At 40.7% G+C, this 21,332-nt stretch overlaps 2 protein-coding genes and 2 non-coding genes across 4 annotated transcripts; 1 reads left to right on the top strand and 3 right to left on the bottom strand.

The window, feature by feature from the left end:
• Positions 1-616: 616 nt before the first annotated feature.
• Positions 617-6,141, bottom strand: LOC143543351 (dual specificity protein phosphatase PHS1-like). The gene is made up of 11 exons (XM_077035692.1): positions 6,077-6,141; positions 5,805-5,921; positions 4,451-4,590; positions 3,928-4,132; positions 3,667-3,843; positions 3,413-3,573; positions 2,084-3,140; positions 1,820-1,966; positions 1,518-1,745; positions 1,271-1,428; positions 617-1,168 (listed from the first exon to the last, which is right to left on the bottom strand). Exons 1-11 carry the CDS (start codon positions 6,113-6,115, stop codon positions 838-840), a joined length of 2,760 nt encoding a protein of 919 aa, XP_076891807.1. The 5' UTR covers positions 6,116-6,141; the 3' UTR covers positions 617-837.
• A 941-nt stretch (positions 6,142-7,082) lies between these two features.
• TRNAD-GUC (transfer RNA aspartic acid (anticodon GUC)) lies at positions 7,083-7,154 on the top strand. Its single transcript has one exon. It is a non-coding gene; the product is annotated as a tRNA-Asp (tRNA).
• Positions 7,155-7,790: 636 nt separating this feature from the next.
• Positions 7,791-9,420, bottom strand: LOC143543322 (acyl carrier protein 4, chloroplastic-like). The gene is made up of 4 exons (XM_077035671.1): positions 9,218-9,420; positions 8,489-8,587; positions 8,283-8,405; positions 7,791-8,094 (listed from the first exon to the last, which is right to left on the bottom strand). The coding sequence occupies exons 1-4, from the start codon at positions 9,275-9,277 to the stop codon at positions 7,960-7,962; spliced, it is 417 nt and encodes a 138-aa protein (XP_076891786.1). The 5' UTR covers positions 9,278-9,420; the 3' UTR covers positions 7,791-7,959.
• Positions 9,421-9,565: 145 nt separating this feature from the next.
• Positions 9,566-9,637, bottom strand: TRNAV-AAC (transfer RNA valine (anticodon AAC)). The gene has a single exon. It is a non-coding gene; the product is annotated as a tRNA-Val (tRNA).
• Positions 9,638-21,332: the final 11,695 nt, after the last annotated feature.

Consider the following 21,332-nt stretch of genomic DNA (forward strand, 5'->3'; position numbering starts at 1 on the left):
TTAATTTTTTTGATTTTCTTTTCGGTTACGTTAATAACAAAAATCAAATTTGAGCTAAATATTTACTTAAGAGGTTGTTTGATAGACTTTAAGGTCCTAAAGAGACTACCAAGTTAAAGGTGACATGAAATGAATGTCTAAATATATGAAATGGAGATGTAGCTAAGCTAAATATTTACTTAGGGGATGTTTGATAGACTTTAATGGTCATTAAGAGGCTACTAAATAGCCGTTGAAGTTACATAAATTGAAGATATAAATACAGGAAACGAAGATGTAAAAGATAGAAATATATGAAGATCTGAATGGTTTGGTTTCCTTGGTATTTGGTTCGGTCTTGTTAATGGTTTGATTATTGCTCACCCCTAGTTTTAATGGATGGTTGAGCATGATTTTCAATTTCAAAACTTTAATTACTGCTATTTTACCACTTTAGCTTCATATTGAATCAATTTCAGTTCCATATATTTAAAAAAAATAGGTTTAATATTTTGTTAATATTGCAAACCTACAAGTATTTGCATAATATTTCGACCTATTATGAACCAGTCCGAGCAGTAAAACAATATGATACCGGTTTATTAACCGATCCCGTTATAAAAACATTGATCACAAATTAAATAAGTTAAAATAATATGCACAAGTGTTTATACGATCGTGAACTAATGCTATGATTAACAACACTCTGTATGGGCTGTTTACATATTTTAGCTAAAAATGTTTTTATTCTTTTACAACTAGCAAAAAGAATAAAAAAAAACGAATGAATATGTTTTGCAGTTCATATTAGTCTGATTACCCCAAACACATCGGTTTCGCTCTATGAATTTTGATGAATCAATCACTGGAATGAGACTGTCTGCGGGTAATATTGAGTGCCTCTAAAGCCTTTTGTATCTCCATTGTCATGGCACTGTCTACACTCCCTGATGACAGTTTCTTATGCGCTTTCTGTAAGTGAAGCTTTAACAAGCTCGTGCTTAACCCTACGTTCTTCCCGCATACTGAGCACACCTTCATTGACGGCTTCTTTTGTTGCCATTCCATTGAAACCTTCCCATGTAACTTTTTGTCTAATTCCAAAAGTACCCTCGCAAAACCGTCATTCGGTTGTGCTCGCCTGTGAACTCTTCTGAGACCGTTCCATGCTTTCAGTAATGTGTACTTCCTTCACAAAAAAACAATAACCACAAACTTAATAAAAGTTAAAATAACAATAGGTAGTATTTAAATATTTATGAAACTTATTATTAATAATGTAATAACTTACTTCCTCATCATTAAGTAAGCAAGAACAACCGTCGCACTCCTGCTTCTACCTTCAAAGCAATGAACCAAAACCTTGCCACCTTTTTCTTCAACCGCATCAATAAACAGATGCGCTTCTTCAAAAATTTCGGTTATGTTAGAATCTTCTTCGTCACCAATCTGTTCATCATAACAATATTATTAACGCCTATCAGGAAACGTTTATCTCTAACGGCACAAAGTAATACAATAATAGACTTATCACTTACACAAAAGTTCTGATACTCAAATAAGTCGGGACGTTGAGAATCAGACTGTCCAATTTCATTAGAACACAAGCATAATATATGAGCAATCCCTATATGTTGCAGTGTGTAAACAGATCTTGCAGCTAATGCACCGCCAATGAATAAGCTACTTGTAATTAATGATGGTTTTTCTGTATTTCCAGCATCAGATATTAATGTTATCCTTTCAAGGATATGTTCAAGCCTAAGCTGTAAGTTGAAAGAAACAAACATAATTAAATAATAAAGTGAAAGCTTGCTAAGAAGAAGTTTGGATAAATTACCTTTAATTCATAAGCATCAACAACAGAATTACTCTCGCTGCCCTCGAAAAACCCTGAATTGAAATTATTTTCTTGACATAGCTTTACCGCTTCGTTTTTTATCAGCTTGTTCCATTGTTCTAGTTCTTTGTTTAGGTCAGCATCCACCTGAGAACGATTGGTGCAAATAATTAGTACCAATTATGATTAAAGAAATTATATTACGAGTTTGACCCGTTAAAAGTCAAAGATGAATTCTTAACTTATTGATGAAAAGAGCAAAACCTTGGCATATTTGTGGAAATCACGCAGTTTTGAGGTGATGCGTAAAGGTTCTGAGTATGACTTATTAGACTTTCCGTGTGAAGAAGAAGATATTGGAGAAACCGAATCCGAATTCTCTTTGTATCCGGAAGATGATGACTTCTGAGCGGTTTTCTGCAACTCTGTATCATTTGAATCTGAATGGCTCTCTTGACCTTGAGGGGAAACACATGGAGCAGAATGTGATGGTGACTCAGGTGTCATATCTTCTTTATCAAAATCTGCACCCAATGTTTTATCAATGGTATTCATAAAACTCCTTAACAATCCATCCAGCTTTTGGTGAAGTGTGAGTAAAAAGATATGAAAACCCTGTAAATCCATCAGGGCGGCACGAAACCCGTTTCTAAATTCGTGAACGACTGAGGTCATATCTTTAATAAAAGGCGAATTACTGTCAGAAGTTTCAGAAGCTTCTGGAGAAAACCCTAATTTCCCGCTAGTTATTTCGTGTAATATATGTGATGCGTACTCAGGACTGTTGATAAGAAGTTCCACTAGTTTAGGATAGCTTTCTTGATCGTGTGTACGTTTGCCAGCTGGCGGTCGGCGAGGGACACCAGAGTCAATAGCCACAATATCAAAATCAGTTATAATTGGATCAATTGTAATTTGTCTTTTGAGGGGTTTTTCACCAGATATAGGCGTAAATGCAGTGTCAGAAAGATCAGTGCTTTTTGATAATATGTTTGAATCGTCAGTCGTGCTCATTCTGCTATCTACTGAAGTTGATCTTCTTTCTTTTTGAAGTGCTCGAATTACCCTTGGTCGGTATCTATTGATAGCAGAATCAAAAGCTTCTTCTAATGCATCCCTATTTGCAGTCGCCATTTTGTCTGCTAATAACAAATTTGCAGAGTTGCCTCGCCACCTCAGATGGCGACATGGAAGTCGATCCTCGTTTCTGATTACAAGATCTAACAACAAGATTCTGCCAAGGGCAGCTGCCGTCTTTTCTGCAGCTTCTTGCGTCTTAAATGCACTTGAGTTTTCCAATAGGGGAGATCCATGCACATAACTGCAAAACGGATATTCTTATAAACTTAATTTGGGGATAGTGCAAATTATTTCATCCTTTCCATGTAAGCCACAAGAACGTTAATTAGCAATGAATATATGTATTTTAGTTTCAATCATTTTCTTTGAGATTGTTGGCAGAAAATCTAGAAACATTTGCACACTGATTTCACATTTAATTGTAATGGTATACATTATACCATTATTACCATATCACCCTAGATATAGTAAATAAAGGAAAGAAAAATATTATAATACAGCAAGAAAACATACTTCATGAGATAAAGGCATCGACTGAGCTCGAGGGCTTCTAGAAGTTCTGAGCAAGTAACTTCACCAATTTCATCTCCTTCAGAAACTGCAGCTTCTTTTGCTTTTTCTGCAGCTTCTTTGATTTCTGACCACTCAGGACTACAGTTGTGAATGACTCTAGCCTGCATAAGTAACATAACAGTAAGAATATATGATGTTTACAGGAATGGTAAGCCTGGTAAAAGGAAAGTAAAAAAGGTGTAATAAGTAATAACTTGTGGAGTTCTGACACCTAGCCATCTTGCAAATTCATAGCCAAGTCGTTCCGACTGTGTAGCCATTCTAGAAGATGCTATTTTGATCACAGCTGCTGCTTCTTTAGGAACAAACTCACCACTTTCATTATGGTTAAATAATGCAAAGAATACAACTCCACCCGAATTCACTGTTACCTGCAATTTCGACAAACACAAACAGTAAATCTTTAGACCCAAAATCCAAACCACAATTGAAATAAGAAAAAAACAAACATATACCTCTAATGCTTTATTCATATCATCTTCAGAATGTTCATTACTGCTGCTATGTTCAGTATTGTGAAGTGAAGAAAGCATGTTCCAAGAGAAGGTGTTTGACCTAATATTCAACATTGCAGCCTTACCAAGTCTTTCCCACAAACTGATTTCCAGAACTTGCTCAAAAGGAAGAGAGCTTTTTGAATCCAAGCTTAAATCCCCTTCACTGAATAGCAATGACAATAATTACAATATTAAGCAATCAAGATTCCAATTAAATGCATTTGTATGATCTGTTAAAGTCTAATCTCAAATGGCAAAGCATTAACAGATCAATAAAAAGGAAGACAACTTTTTGAATCCAAGATCTATGAACGCAGTTTCTAAAAGACTTTGTTTTGCTATTGAAGAAAGGGCTCGCGGCGCAGCTTGTTGCTTGTTTGCCTTCTATTTCGATGTAATAGTTTAGTCTAATCTCAAATGGCAAAACACTAACAAATCAATCAAACACAAAGCAAAAAATAAAAGCAAATGCAAAAATAACCTCAAGAGCATGCTATCAAGTCTCTGAGGGCGGTGAGGGAATCCAGAGGACTTAGTCAGCCTCCTCTTTCTAACTACCTCCAACCATTGCGTAAACCGAAAAGCCGGTCCTGCTGCAATATCCCCTAACATGTACAATACCTGCACCATAGTTTTATTAATGGCATAAGATATCCAGACACCGTCTGACACCTATACGACTCATATAGGCCTATACGGGCTGTATAGATGTCAGATGACGTTGACGAAAGCCTAAACGAGCTGTATAGCGTGCATACGAGTGAAGGTCAAAATTCAGAAAAATTTCAAAAAATTTGAACAAGAATGAGATTATGGCCTATACCGCTATACGAGGCGTATACTGCTTCAGTGATGAACTATATGTCTCTCATACTATATGACCCGTATCCAGACATCTCCTGACATCTATACGACTCGTATATGCCTATACGAGTTGCGTAGATGTCAGATAACGTCGACGGAACCTAAACAAGTCTAATAGCGTGTGTACGAGTGAACGCGGAAATTTTGAAAAAACTGTAAAAATTTGAGCATGAATGAGATATTATGGCCTGCATGGCTGCACGAGGCATATAGTTCATCCATGAAAAACTATACGACGCGTATAGGGCCTATACAAGGCATATAGTTCTTCAGTATATGTATCAAATACTATAGGACTCGTATCCAGACACCGCCTGACATCTACACGACTCGTATACGCCTCTACGAGTTGCATAGATGTCAGATAATGTCGATGGAACATAAACAAGTCGTATAGCGTACATATGAGTAAAGGTGAAATTTTCGAAAATTCTAATGAGATATTATGGCCTATACGAGGCATATAGTTCATCCACGAAAAACTATTATATAAGGCCTATACACCGCATATAGCTCTTCAGTGATGAAATATATGTCTCTCGTACTATATAACTCGTATCCAGACACCGTCTGACATCTATACGACTCGTATATGCCTATACGAGTCGCATAGATGTCAAATAACGTCGACAGAACCTAAACAAGTCGTATAGCGTACATACGAGCGAAGGCGAAAATTTCGAAAAACCTGATGAGATATTAATATATTATGGCCAATACGAGGCATATAGTTCATCCACGAAAAACTATTATATAGAGCCTATACGAGACATATAGCTCACAATACATCTCACATCACATATAGGCCTATACAAGTCGAATAAACACTTCCGTACAACTCTCGTGCACGCAATGTCTACTCAAACCTTATTAATCTAGTCAGTCTTCAGCTAATTAAGGCTCAGATAATAAGCAACAAATACAGTAACAAAATAGTAACGAAACAACGAAACCGAAGTAAGGAAACGAACACGAGATGCGACGGTGAGCGGCACGGGAGGATCAGTCTCGTCAGATCCGAAATCATACTCCTTATACTTATACTTATACTTATTATTATTATTATTATTATTATCATCATCTTCCTTCTGCATAATATATATACATAAACACAAATTAATTGAATAATTAGGCGTACGGTGCAATGTGGAACCCTAGATCTAAGGCAGTTACATGTACGAGTGTGTATTGTGTGTTATTTAATTGAATTGAAAATGAAAAGTGATAATGAAATGATTAAAACCTGAAGAGAAAGAGCGTTGGTGTCATTGGTAGCCATCATTGATTTGCATAAGGGTGGCCGGAAAGATGATGATGATGCACAGGATGCCGGAAATGTAAAATAATATTAGACAATTCCTACACTCCTCTACAAGTTGATGAAAACTAATGATTTTTTTATATCTAATCCCAACTATTGATAGTTGTTACTCATAGCTAATGAATGGGTTGATCTCACATTTTATCTTATTTATTTTCAACGGCATACGATTAACAGAATGCTAACGTTATCGGAAAAACGATTTTGTTCATAAAAGTCCCATTTTTTCCGGGAAACTTAACCTAAACATAACCACCGACACCACTTGAGCATCACCAACCGAATCCGACGATGGTTCTAAGGTTTCGTTGATCTAAATAATTGGGGCTTTTAGTAGAAAATGTTCCTAATGGTCAAATCTAAAATTACAAAAATGTTTGGGACGAAAATATTGAGTTTTCCAAAAAATGTGAGTTTTTCAGACAAAAAGGTTTTTCCGGTGACCTGCAACTAACATTGTTAGCATTCTGTTAGCTGCGGACACTTGGGAACAAAGGTGATAAAATATGGGATTGTTATCAGACAATTCGTTAGTTGGGACCAACATCGACCAAATTATGATAGTTGAGATTAATAAAACCAATACACTTATATTGTTAACTAGTTTTGTACCTGTGAGGATACATGAACGTACATTCGATTGGTATGCTCGGGAAAATATGACTGTTGAGGAAGCGAGTCAATACGAGTTCCTTTGGTATCGGTTACGCTCGGTCGTTTGCGAAACAAGGTGTTGTAGCAGCGAGTCAACACGAATTTTTTTGGTTTCATTTATATTTGTTTCGTTACCGAAGCTAAAACAAAATAAAAAACAAATAGTTTACATATTTAAAGCAAAAAAACATTAAATATCGGTAGTGTTATCGGCCATTGATATTTATTTATATATATAATATAAAGTGTCAATGAGTGTATATCTTCCAAACATGTCGTTGTAGTATAGTGGTAAGTATTCCTGCCTGTCACGCGGGTGACCCGGGTTTGATCCCCGGCAACGGCGTAATATTTTTTTGAATTTTGTTTGTGCAATTTATATTGTTGCACTCAAATAACAATGTAAGAAGAAAAAACCAACTGCAATAAACGGTTTTGTATAAAGTGTTATTCGTTTAAATGTATTAAGTTGGAGACTTTTTGGTCGAAACCGAACCAACAAAATTCAGGTAGTTTCAAACTAAACTCGATTCGGTTTTAGGTTTCGACGCATGAATATATTTTTTAACTTTTGTGTCTATCATTATTTGTTACTTTATTGGGTTGGGCACTTGGGCTAATAGATTCGGCTAAATGAAATAACTTTAAATGACCGTTGTCAGTTATTTGGTTTGAATCGAACTTAAATGTTTTAATTGTAAACTGAATTAACAATTTGGTTTCGGTTTAGAATCAAACCGAATATGTAATTCAATTCAGTTTTAAACGGTTTTGGTCTGGTTCTATTTTTTGGTTTAATCAGTTTGAATCTAAATAAAGAACACATTTATACCACTATACAACATTGAGTTACTATAAGAAAATGCATTGGTTTTGAACAAAGTTTGTAACTCTATAATATATTTAAATTTCCTACTGGTAAATTATCATGTTCATGTAGTTCAATTTATGAACACTAGTTCTTGATTGTCCAAGAACATGCACATGAACAATGATATAACATTTTCATAGATCCAAAATCTCATAAATAATCCAAAAATCTTACAAATAAATAATCATTCTCGTGTTCTTTTTTCCTTGGTTCCAAACAAATCTTCTAATCAACGGTCCGTTCAATAATAAAAAATAACATCAATTTAAAATGCTAGAACTTAAGCAGTTGTGTTTTTCTTCTCGACCAGTTTTTCAATAAGGTCAGCCGCTTCTTGAACCGTAGTTATGTTTTGAGAGTTCTCCTCTTCCACACTAATGCCAAATTCTTCTTCTAATGTCATCACAATTTCAACCTACATTCATCCAAATACCTTATATAAATCCCATTTAAAGACCATTTTTCTATATAAATTTATACTTTTTTTTAAGAAGATTTGTGGCTATATTCTTTTTTTATTATCTCAGGTTACAATTTAGTTATAACAAATTTAGTTATAAAACCGCTATTTTTCTATACAAATATTACTATTTAGTAACTTACTGTGTCGAGAGAATCAGCGCCAAGGGTTGCGAATTTAGAATCAGGTGCGACCTCAGAGTCAGCGGATAATGCCAATTGAGTCTTCACGATTTCAATAACTTTGTTCACGGTCTCGGGTTTTGCCTACCAGATTTAACCATTTATGAGTTTCATTCAACAATCAATCCGATATATTATTTGATAAATGAAATCAATAAGAGCATTACCGAGCAAGATATTTGAAAACGCGATGTTCTCAAACAAGGGAAACCACGTGTAACCCGACCCATAGGGACTAACTTCAATGTTGAGGTTTTCCCTAGTATCTGCAAAATAAAAATATCAAATATGAATCACATTAGTGAAAAAGTTATACCAACACTTGTTTGTGTATAATTATTTTATCTTTCCTTAAATTCTTTATCTATCTCAAAATCAAAATTCATTACATTATGTTACAATGTTACATAAAGCTAAAAGTTTTGGGTCAATCTTTTTGTAGGAAGTTTTTCACAATATCAATAAAATATATTAACTAAACTAAATAACTAATAAAGATACTTCTTTTATATCTTTGGGAAATTGTAGTATATATACCATACACACAATCAAACAAAAAATAACACAAGATACACCAAATGTATATAAATTGACTCAAACCATGAGGTTGACCAATGTTCTAACCAGTAGTGATTCCAACCTATCTTTTTCATCATGTTCTTTTATAAAGGTTATAGTTTATTATTGTTTTCTGAGTATGTCAAAGTTAATGCACTATATTATCATTTATCATATTATTATCATATTATGATAGTCAAAATGCATGCACTATTTATTTATAGTCAAAACTAATGAGCCAACAACATGCAATGTCACATATTTTATAGCAAAAACGTTAAACATCTAAAGTTGTTATTTCCATAGCAATAATAATATTTGGTTCAAAGAACACTAACCTGATTGGTATGCATTGAAGTAGTTGTTAATCTAACACAAGTAACAGGAACAGCAGCCATTGAGGAAGTGTGTATGAGAATGTGACTATGTGTGTGTGAAGTTATGAGTTGTAGTTTATGTTTTTAGAACTTAGAAGAGGTTTAATGTTGTACGACGTCGTATGGGTGATTCAAGTGGTTAAATGGATAGATGTGGTTATGGGATTGTGTGGTGTGTGGTTGGGTTACACTCTGTAAAGCTATGAAGCTTATCTGTTTCACTACTTGGCTTACGTGGCAGATTTATCTGGTGGGCCATGCCACTTGACTCAACTTGGTGCTCTTTGTTAAAAAGTTAATAATAATAAGTGGCTTCGCCCGGGTTCACCGGAGACCTTCAGTGTGTTAGACTGACGTGATAACCAACTACACCACGAAACCATGTTGATTCTTTTGTATAAAACATTAAGTTAGTTTGTATAAACTTTTTAATTTGGGTTGAAGGCTCATCGATCTAAAAGAATTGAGTAGGGTCCATTGGTGGTTTTAAGAGAATTTGACTTGAAACACGTGAAAAGAATATAACATTCACATTATTGAATTTAAAGATATTTTATTTTCAGCGGGACGTACACAGTAACTAAACGACGCCAAAGAACGATAACTTTATTTTCAGCATGATCGATTTTGATATTCAAAAGAGGGTGGTAGCGCAGCTTGTTGCCCGCTTACCTGTCTCTCTATTGTAGTTGGGTCCTTTTATTTAAAATATAAATAAATTTTTAGAAGATATTTAACCATCGTTTGAAGGATGCATATATTATATCATGATATGATTGTTCTAGTTCTTGGGTAGGCCTCGTACTAGGCGAAGAGGACGAAGAGGAAGGTGCTTGTGATAAAACTTGAACCGTTAAACCTCTAGTTTTGGGGCTTCAACAAGGATGGAAAAAAAAAAAAGAAATGAGACGTGGTAACGGGCTTTAACACTGCACCGGGGCGTTAAGCCCGACAAATCGGCGATAAACAAGGAAACATGGCTGGCTTGTGGGCCAATGAAATGAAGATAGAGCTTTAGGCTCACAATTAGTTAACCCCCCAAATAAAATTAAAAAAAAAACATTATATATGGATATATATTTAATCGCTAAATTAGAAATAAATATGTTTATTGGTCTTGTGGTAAACTTGTGTGTTGCTAATTGCATGTCACAAGTTTGAGACTCGTTATTAGCACTTTTTTTTAAACAATTGTGATAAAAGGGTTGCAAAATATTATTTTGATTTAGAGTCCTAAAATCATTGAGCCAACCCTGCAAGGGAATGATAACTTGGTAACCTTTAAAAAGGAAATTGCATGGTAATGTTGCTTTGAACCACAACACAATGTTAAAAGGGTGTCACACCCCACTTTAGGGCCTAGACGTATGACTACAAGTTGGTATCTGTTTTGTAAATAAATCAGAGTTGTGGGTTTTATTTCAGCGGAAGTCTTTAATAAAATATTATTACTTTGAAAACTTATTATTAAGTCGGGTTTAAATACACGTTCATCGTTTACAATACATTTCTTTATAAAACATAACTCTTTTTATAATATTTGGAAATAAAATATCTGAGCCATCAGATAGCATCTAATGACTATAACTTCAATCTTCTATTCCCCCTTGCTTGTATGTTCTAACATTTCTTGTTTCCCTGTAACATGGGGGGGGGGGAATACGTCAGCACAAAGCTGGTGAATAACGCTGACTATAAAATCTCTTTTTCAATACCTTTGTGAAACCAACAACAATACCTTTGTGACTACTCATTAGGCACCCAACTACATTGGGATCAAATTACCCTAAGTACCATGTACAATTAATTATATACACAATATCATTTCTCTTAACAGTCCCGTAGACTTTCAGAGGCATGTTGATGATATGCATGGCCTCGGGGAAATGCCGAGTCACCATGTATGTTTGGATCCAGACACATGTATACTCTTAATCAGAGTGTCCGTTTCTTATTATTGTACACAAAGTTTTAAGGATTCGTAAATCTTATGTTCTGACTCAATATAAAAGGTTTGAGGCGTATTCACCTTTTCTGTTTTGTAATCAGTTTCTGATACTGATTCCTGTTTTCTGTTTTCTTCTTCTTGTTCTGTTACCTCGGACCTATAGTACGAGAATAACCTTTGTATAAATAACTAGATCAACGATCTAGCTTTAGACCTTTAGTCTATTTTGGTATAGCTTTAACCTTGATAAAAACATTTGTTTATTTAAAACATTTGGACCTTTAGTCCCCTTCTTTATTTACCATTTATATTCTACGTTTCTTCTTCAGAAAGAAACGTCTATACTGAGTTTCTTCTTCAAGAATAAACATTAATTTCATAACTATCATCTCTTGTATTATATTTCTTAGTCATAAAGAAATACTATTTTGACTATAACCATTACTTAAGAAAAGTTATATTATACTTAATCGTAATCAAGGTTTGGCTATAACTTCGACTATGGTCTAAGCCATTTATAATAATAATATAATAATAACTTAGGCATAACTCCTTACCTCGCACGGGTATTTGGAGTTAGATATTCCTAAGTTTATACAGGCAACACTTCTACTCTATGCACATTTATCGAGACGTTCTTGATTAACTCTTATTGGCACGCAAATCGAGGCAACGTTCAGGTGTCGCCGGGTCGTGCACGTACTTCGAGACGAAATGTCGGGTTTCTTTGAGTGGCACGTACTTCGAGGAAACACCGGGTATTTGGCACGGATTACGAGGTTATGATTGTCGGTTCGGTGGCACGCAAAACGGTGTTCGACACGCAAACCGAGGTAGAGAGAGAAAATAACTTTAGAGAGAGAGCATGGGAGTGTGGGGGAAATGAGCCCGTGGCCCTCCCTTTTATAGCCATTTTTGGATCCTATCGCGATACGCGATAGGTCCTATTTTTCTCCTCCTCTCATGAGATCACGCCATGTGTCGCCACGTGGCCTGACACGTCTTGCCACGTGTCATGCCGGGTTGCCACGTGTCACCAGAGTGTGACACGTGTTGATGTGTCATCACGGCCCATCGCGATACGCGATGGCCGTCTCCTTGGACTCATCGCGTAGTGCGATGGGTTCCTGGATATTATTTTTCACTTTTGATCCTTCATCTTTTGTAGCTTGTCATTTTGGGTTTAATTCTCGTTGTCCAAAAATACTAAGGCGACTCTTAAAGTGTGCCATCAAAGCGCCACATTGCGCCCAACGCCCTTCGCCATCGCCATCGTCCCCGTCCTAGCCCAAGCCCGTGCGCGTCAGGTGTTACGCACCCTCCGCTAGGACCACTTGGTGCATGATATTCATAAAAGAATATAACTATAGAAATTCTATCTCTTATAAAGAGCTTCCATTTCTTTACCACTTCCAATGTGGGATTGATTCCATTTCCCTTATTACCTTAGTGGAATGCTTCCATTTTCTTACATCTTTTAATGTAGGATGGAATTTCTTTTCATGTAAGTAAACTTTAACTTAGGAAATATTTTTATTTTCTTATTTTTCTTATAATTCCTTATTTAATATTTTCTCATTTATTTATCTTGAGATTATTTTTGATCCCTCAACTTTCCTAAGTTGTCATATTTGGATCGAAATTTTGGGGATGTTACAAAGGGTGTGTTAGTTACAGCCTCATTGCCTACGTGATATTGATGTGATCATGACGCTTTAACTTGATGTTTAAAACTCCACTACAAATAACCTTAGAGAGACGCATTGTCGAAAATCATTGAAGAAACGTGGATCTACTCACTGGTAGCAGATCTACTTTCCTCGGGTGTGATTATACTATTTCACCGATGGTTCTTCTGGGTCTGTGTTCTTCCACCTACAAAATGAACAGCGCCGTTACTTACCCCTCAGAAAGGGACAGAGGGGTCCTCTTTGGGGTAACCCTCCGGCGTGAGAATCAGTATATTTGTGGAGAAGATAATAATGTGTGTCAGAGAATCTCAAGAGTATTGCTTAATTGCTCAATCCCCTCTGATTGTGAGACTGTCTGTTTTGTATGTAACTGACTGTGAGTGAATGTGATTCAATATGATTGAATGTGTTATCACTGCTTGTAACTGTCAATGATTGAGTATGAATGTGTCATCAAAGTGGAGTTGATGCTGTATTTATAGTGCTAGGGTTACCACCGGTTGGGCTCAACCTCGTTGGCTTCCTCCAATCGCACTGCGCCACGTGTCCTCTGGGACACCTGGCGCTTTCTCGTTGGTTGTAATCACGTGGTAACACATGTGTCATGCTGAGTTGTCGACCTTTCATTTGGCAGCTATCAACATCAGCATATTCTTTCTCCTTAAAAAGATGCCTTCTGGAAGGTTGTCTGATGTGCACAATCAAGGTTGCCCTAATCCTGATTTGGATAAGGACGAGGTTGATTATGTGCACGTATGATATGCGCTCACCCTGAGGATGCGCGGGGTCTTCTCTTTATTCTCACGCGCAGATATTTCATGCGCAGATGTGATATGCACGAGCATGTGATATGCGCCGCGCGCTGATGCGCTGCGCGCATATGTGATGCGCGAGCATATGTGTGCCTGGGCAGATGCGATATACACGGGCATGTGATATGCGCCGCGCGCTGATGCGCCGCGCGCATATGTGATGCGCGAGCATATGTGTGCCTGGGCATATGATGCCTGAGCATGTTTTGTATGCGCCATGCGCATAGGTTTTGGCTTTGTGCCTTCATAATGTCTTTATCTTGTGGGTTGACCCGCCTTGCTCGGTTTTGAGGCGGGTACATACCTCTTCAAGCCCCCCCAGTCTAATGTGTGTCTTATCTCGCGCGAGCGCGGTAAGATGGATATTAGACTTACTGATTTTTGTCTTTTAATGGGGTTTTGTCGTTTTCCTGGTTGCTTCCATCGTTGCGCGAAGTTCTATCCATTTGGTTGAAAACGAAGGGTCCAAACACGTGGTTAGTTGGTGGTGACGTGCGCCGTAAACGTGTCAGACGTTTCGTGTGCTCGAGGTGCTACAGTTGCCTTTCATGTCCCCTCACACAGCTGTCCTGAACACGTGTCGCGCTCGCATTGGTTAGCACCTGCGAGTGGGGGCGCGTCTCTGTTCCGTGGCAGGTCGGTTACAATTTTATGTCCCCTCAACAGTGTTAGGGACACGTGTCGCGCCCTCGTTGGCTTGCACCCGCGAGTGGGGGCGCGTGAAATCCGATCAGCTGCCACATTTCTCTCTCCTGGGCCTATAAAAGGAGGCCCTTAGGAAATTTTTTATCTTCATCTTCATTGTTGATAATTTTCGAGTTTCTGCCTTTCATATTCTGAATTGAGTGTTTTCATCTTTTCGATTTCTCGATTATCTGCTGCTGCAGTTGTATGTCTGATAGTTCAGACTCGTCTAGCCCCTCAATCACCTCTGTTGCCTCTCGAAGACGCCGTGTGAAATTTGTGGTGATGTCGACATTGAAGCAAAAGGGGAAAGGGAAGAGGGTTGTTGAGACCACATCGGAGGAAGTAGGGAGGACCAAGGCCACCAAAAGGTGGAATGAAATCCTCTGCAAATTGAAGCAGGCCGATCTCGACAACCTCATCGCCTCTCAGGGCTTTCCCACCCTGTTTGGCTGCATGTTGCCTAGGTCCGGGCAAACGGCGGCGGACCCGCCTGCCGGCTATATATCCCTATATAGCCACTTTTTCACCCACTGCAACCTTCGTCTCCCGATGACAAGGTTTGTGGGTGCACTGCTGAAGTTCTATGGGATTCATATATCCCAAGTCCATCCGTTTGGACTCGTGCGCGTGACTCACTTTGAGTTCATGTGCAAATCCCAGCGCGAGGAACCCACTCCTCGGCGCTTTCAATATTTTTACAAGCCCAAGATCCAGGACAATTGGATCTCTTTCATTCCTCGCAGTCAGAAGGTGAAGTGCTCCACTGTTTCATTCAAGAGCCTTCATGACTGGTCTGAGAGGTTCTTTTACATTAGGGCTGGTGTGATACCCATCCGTATGACCATGCGCTCTATCTCTTCTGCGCCTGCGGATGAGGGTGTCCTCAAGAACCCAACTGGCGCCTGGGTTAAGAAACTGACCGCCGAACCATCCCCCGCGAAGAAAATTTGCGAGGAGGCGCTGGTGGGGGTCGGCATGAGTAAGCTATGGGCCGACAGCGCGCTTGAGCCCGTTATCCAAGTCGACGGGTTGTGTAAGTTTATTTCATTGCTTTATTTATTTTTTCTGCGCAAACATAATTCTTTTGCTGATATCACTTGACTTGTTTTTGCGCAGTCACCAAGGATTATGTCCTTGCCGCTTATGATGAACAAGTGGAGGGTGGCTCCGTCGCGCTTGGCGCTGGGGAAGTTGGTTTCCCAGATCGCTTCGATGACATGTTCATCCCAGTGGATCTGGAATTTGACTTTGACAGTGACGCGCCTGGTAAGCCTTCGCACTTATGCTCATTCCTTTAGAATACCCAAGTTTATTAACAGTTCTGTTGGTTGTTTTTGTAGATGCGCTTGAAAACTACGAGCTAGAGCTCGCGGAAGAGGAGGAGGAGGAAGAGGAGGCGCCCCTACTAAAGCGCAAAGCTAAGGGGAAATCTGGCGCAGGGGCCAGTAAGAAACAGAAGAAAGATGACACCCCTGTCGCTCATCCCCATGCTCAAACGAAGGGACCTAAGGAAACCCAGGTGTTTACCACAAAGGTTTCTTTAGCTTCCCTGCCTGTGAGAGTGGGCAGACCTCCTGTCCACTTGAGGTATGGTGGCGTCGCCTCCTCCTTTCGCGCGGCTGAAGAGAGAAGCAGTGCCGCGCCTGCAACAGGTATACTTTATTTATCTTCATCTGGCTGAATTGTTATTAAACCTTTCCTCCTTTGAATGTTTGCAGAACCGGCGACGGTAGCAGATGAGCCACAGGCGCCACAAGGTGCTGAGGCTGCGCCGGGGGCTGCTTCGGAGTCCCCTGTTCTACCCTCTGAAAAGGGTAGAATGAATTTTATGGCGATGTTCGCCGCGCGAACAGAATTGCGCCAAGGTATGTTTTGCACACTTGTCTTCTTTATTTTTCTTTTGGATTCAGTCATAAACCATTTTTCCTTGTTGATTTGTTCATAGGAGTTGTAGCTGGCGTACAAGTTGCTGGCGACACTCCTGGCGCCGTTGGCGGCGCCGCTGGTTCTGGTCCTGCTCCTGCTAGTGCTGATTCTCCCCTTATTGGGGTTACAAAGGAGCAGGAAGCCGTATTGCGCGCCGAAATGGCGGCGTCGAGACCTCCCTCGCCTCCTCCTACGCGCAGCCCTCTCCGGGAGGCTGGTTTGGAGCCCCCCAGGTCGCAGGAGAAGAGGCCTATTCAAGAAGATGAGGAGGATGAGGGGGCTCAAGCTGAGGACTCCTTGGGAGACCGCGCCAGCCCTGCGATGCCACAAGCCTTCGCAGCGCATACTTCTGGTGGGGCTGGCGCTGACTTTTCTGCTTCATCCCCGCAGGTATGTTTTAATTTGTTGCTCCGCTGCGCGTACCTCCATATAAGTATGTTTTATGACTTAGAACATTTCTTGTGTTTTGTAGGAAGGTGACCACGTTTATCGCCCGAGATGGAATATTAATGAAGAAAGTTCCTTCCAATCCATGGGCGTATGCGAGGACTTCTGGGCTCATGCCGTGCCTCCTACTGAAAGGAGGTATCAGGAGGAGCGCACTCGCGCTGACTTGCTCAACGATCACATTTTCGCTGGGTCAGCTTTCTTTGCTGCCTCCCAAGAGCTTCATCGCGATTATATTAAAGTACGCGATGCTCTTGTGGCAGCCCAGCAAGAGGCTAAGGTGGCTGCCTGGAACCTTTCTGATGCTCGCGCACGAGCTGAGAAACTCCAGGCGGAGCTCAGCGAAAGTAGAGCAAGTGCCAACACCGCCTATATTAAGCGCGGGCATGAGCTCCAAGCTGCGCGGGAGAAGCAGCAGTTGGCGGAGGCCGAAGTTGCCAAGTACGCGCGTAGAGTGCGTGTCTTGGAACAGCAGGCTGAGACGCGTGACCAAGCTATCGTCCAGAGTATCACTGAAAAATCATCACTGGAGAGCGAGGTTGCGCGCCTGAAGAGGGAGTTGGCGGCCGCGCAGGCCGATAGAGATGAGGCCTTGGCGACGGCGGCGTCCAGCCAGGAAGCACTTGGTGCTGCGCAGGCGGAGAAAGAAAAAATCTTGGCGGCAGCAGCGTCTGATAAGGAGGAGCTACAAAAGACTAAGGAAACTGTTGAGTTATTAAACTCCCAGGTTCCTGTCCTCGAGACGTCTGTTGCTGGCCTCGCGCAGGATCGCCAATGGCTGGTGTCACAGGGCATAACTCGCTGCGCTTTGGCGATGAAATATTCCGCCGAGTTTCAGGCCCTTGTGATGGACTGCAATGCCGCCGCGCGCTTGGTGGGCCGAGCTGAAGGGTTTACGGATGGGTATGACTATGGCATGTTGAAGAAGAACCCATCCGAGTACCCTTACAAGAGCGACGCGGCCTGCGCGGACATGGCCGCGGTGGGGGAAAAGTACATGAATACTCCCATCCCCATCCTTATGCAGGTACCTTGACCTTAATGAGTTTTACTTGACTAATTTTTCCAAGTGTTTTGTACTCAATACTTTTCTAATGATTTTGCAGATAGCTGCGCTTGCTGACCAGCCCGACCTCGGCGCGCTAAAGAAGTTGCTCGATGAATGCGAGAGGGCTGGTGGCGATGATGGTGGCGCGGGGGATGTTGCCCCTGCCAGCGGCTCTGGCGCTGCGAATAAATCTGCTCCTGCCACCGTCGTGATAGAAGACTCCAATGAGGAGGAAGAACTTGACTATGGTCAGTTCGGAGATGAGGAGCAGGCCGCGTCAGATGCTGCGGGAGATGATGAAGGTGATGAAGTGGCTGACGTCGACGTGGAGACTTGAGAAGCCCTTCATCAAATTTTACATATTTAATTTTTTATACTTGTAATTTGTAACTCATCATACTTGTAAATTTCAATCCAATGGAATGAAACTTGTTTTCTCTTTTTCACATCTTGCGCATTTCCATTCATCTCTTCATGTTTGCTTGTATAGATATAAGATATGCTTGCACGTTAAAATAAGAACAAGGTTGTAAGGAAATTATTCACTTAACCTCTGTTCTATTTTGTTTGTGGTTTCGCAGTATCTTGTTTATGCTGACATGCGCGCTAACTTTTCATTATTTCTTTTTTGCGCGTCGTTGTCGCGCGGTATTTATATGGAAGTATGAGTTTAGCCATTACATGTCAGCGTGTGTTACTCAGATATCCACTATGATTCCGCGCGCGACCTCGACCTGAGACCTTAACATGATATGGCATGTACTTTGCCTTAGTTGTGTTTAAGGATTTTTATGATCAGGCTGCGCGGGATGTAAGATGGATGTTTGTGAGTGTTTTGAGCTAAGGCTCTTTGTTTTGGGCTAAGGCCCTGAAGTTTTTAGAGTTAAGACTCATTAACGTGTTTGAGCTAAGGCTCGTAAGTTTGGGCTAAGGCCCTGGCGTTTTAGAGTTAAGACTCGTTAACGCGTTTGAGCTAAGGCTCGCGCATGTATGTTTTACTTCGCTTTATTTTGCTTTGAAGTCAATATAGTGTTGTCATATTGTTCCAAATTAATAAAGGAAGTGTGAAACATGTATGCAAAGGTAATAGAACAAATATGAAAGATAGCGCGACAAATATTGAAAGATAGCGCGAATCATCATTCATGATGGCTTAAAAGCCTTGATTACATATTTGAAGTTTTTACATGAAGCATTTTCTAAGTTGTGCCGCGTTCCACGCGCGCGGTATCTTTTTTCCATTCAAATCTTTTAAAGTGTACGCGCCTTTCCCCAAATCTTCTGAAATTTGATAAGGTCCCTCCCAATTGGGGGACATTTTTCCTGGGGGTATTGCGCGACTAGCTTCATTGTTTCGAAGGACAAAATCATTTTTCTTGAAGTGGCACTCTTTAACGCGCTGATTATAATATTTTTCCAGCTTTTTCTTGTATCTGGCTTCATTGATGATAGCCGCTTCTCTGCGCCCTTCAAGCAAGTTAAGGTCCAATCTTCTTTCGCGCTCGTTATCAGTTTTGCTCATCATGAGTACCCTATGGGATGGGCATCCAATTTCTGCTGGGATCATAGCCTCTGTCCCATAGGTTAGGCTGAACGGGGATTCGCCATTGCTAGTTTTGCTTAATGTCCTGTGCGCCCACAGGACATTAGGTAACTCTTCGACCCAAGAATGGGATTCTCCCTCCAACCTTTTCTTCAGCCCATTTAGCAAACTTTGATTCGCGCGCTCCACTTGGCCATTCCCCTGAGGGTGGTAGACCGACGTGAAGATTTGGTTGATGTACAATTCTTTGAGCCAGCTTGATATCTTCCTGTCAGTGAATTGTTTGCCATTGTCGCTCACAATTTCCATAGGAAGGCCAAAACGGCAAATGATGTGGCTCCAGATAAATTGCTTCATCGCCTCAGCTGTGATTTTTGCTAGTGGCTTGGCCTCAACCCATTTTGTGAAATAGTCTATCGCCACTACCAAAAATTTCACTCGCCCTTGCGCTTGCGGCAGGGGCCCCACAATATCAATGGCCCATTTGTGGAAAGGCCATGCGGAGGTCACTGGAATCAAGTTGTTCTTTGGACGCATGGTGTTTGGCGCGTAGCTCTGACATGCCTTGCATTTTTGGATTTCTTTTAGCGCATCCAAGTACATGCCTGGCCAATAGTAGCCTGAGCTTATTGCCTTGGCAACCACCATGCGCGGACCAGCGTGTATTCCACAGATTCCTTCATGAATCTCCCTAATCACATAGCTTGCTTCTTCAGCATCCAGGCATTTCATGAGCGGTCCAAGATAAGAGCGCCGATATAATGTACCATCAAGTAGTTCATAGTTCTGCGCCTTGTGTCTTATCTTTCTCGCCTGTGCGCGATCATCCGGTAACGTCCCCTCCTTCAGGAATTCCATTATTGGAGTTATCCAGGATGAAGGGGTTGTATGAATTACAAGGACCGATTGCGTTTGCACTGACGGGTTGCTCATCACTTCCACCCTGACATCTTTGCCAAAGTGATCAAAATTAGTTGATGCCATCTTACTCAACGCGTCAGCGGACTTGTTTTCGCTGCGCGAGATGTGTATGATTCTGAAGAAGTCAAACTGCTCAACGAACTTTTTTGCCTGCTCTAGATATAGAGGCATTGTGTTCTCCTTGGCGTCATATAGGCCGTTGACCTGAGCAGCTACCAAGTAAGAATCAACATGGGCCTCTAGCCTTTTAACTCCAAACTTGCGCGCAATGCGCAGACCAGCCAGCAGGGCTTCATACTCAGCCTCATTGTTGGTACTCTTGAAGTCCAACCTAATAGCATAAGTATATTCATGATTATCAGGGTCCACCAGTTTGAGGCCTGCGCCGGACCCTTCGCTGTTGGAGGCTCCATCAGTGAATAGCCTCCAAACATCTTCTTCATCATTTGCTCGCGGAGGGTCTACCTCGCGCTGAGCTTCTTCAATCTTTCCCTCTGGGATTTCCGTGATGAAATCCGCCAAAACTTGACCCTTTATCGCTGGACGGGGCTTATAAGTGATCGTGTGTTCACCTAATTCCAGCGCCCACTTTGTCAGCCTTCCGGAGAGCGCGGGGCGTCGCAAGACTTGCTGGATGTTGTAACCAGTCAGAACTTCAATAGGATGACCATTGAAGTATCTATGGAGCTTGCGCGACGCGTGTGTTAGTGACAAAACTAACTTTTCCATGATGGAATAGCGCGTCTCAGGGTCTGTGAGCACCCGACTCACATAGTATATTGGCGTTTGGATCCCCTTGCGATCCACCAATAATACTGCGCCGATCGCGCGGTCTCCAGCTGACAGGTACAATGTAAGGGTTTCGCCAGGAAGTGGAGCTGTGAGCGCTGGCAACTTTATGAGACATTCTTTTATCTCAGTGAAAGCTTGCTCAGCCTCAGGCGTCCACTTGAATTGGCTCTTCTTCAAGCAATTCCTCAAAGTGTTAACGAATGGAGTAGATTTGCTGGCGTGGTTCGCTAGGAACCTGTTGATTGACACCAATCTACCATT

This window comes from Bidens hawaiensis, unplaced genomic scaffold (genome assembly GCF_021521415.1).
Source record: "Bidens hawaiensis isolate Kalapana, Puna unplaced genomic scaffold, B.hawaiensis_p1.1 tig00013117_1, whole genome shotgun sequence".
In the NCBI taxonomy this organism is placed as follows: domain Eukaryota; kingdom Viridiplantae; phylum Streptophyta; class Magnoliopsida; order Asterales; family Asteraceae; genus Bidens; species Bidens hawaiensis.

Bases quoted from the DNA above. Each gene is read 5' to 3' on its own strand.
- LOC143543351 (XM_077035692.1), bottom strand. From the start codon at position 6,115: ATGATGGCTACCAATGACACCAACGCTCTTTCTCTTCAG. The intron at 3,574-3,666 runs GTTATTACTTAT...TTACTTATGCAG, and splicing joins TAGGTGTCAGAACTCCACAA to GCTAGAGTCATTCACAACTG. The intron at 1,169-1,270 runs GTAAGTTATTAC...TTTTTTGTGAAG, and splicing joins GCTTACTTAATGATGAGGAA to GAAGTACACATTACTGAAAG.
- LOC143543322 (XM_077035671.1), bottom strand. From the start codon at position 9,277: ATGGCTGCTGTTCCTGTTACTTGTGTTAGATTAACAACTACTTCAATG. The intron at 8,588-9,217 runs GTTAGTGTTCTT...TTTATTTTGCAG, and splicing joins CTTCAATGCATACCAATCAG to ATACTAGGGAAAACCTCAAC. The intron at 8,406-8,488 runs GTAATGCTCTTA...TAAATCTGGTAG, and splicing joins GTTTTCAAATATCTTGCTCG to GCAAAACCCGAGACCGTGAA.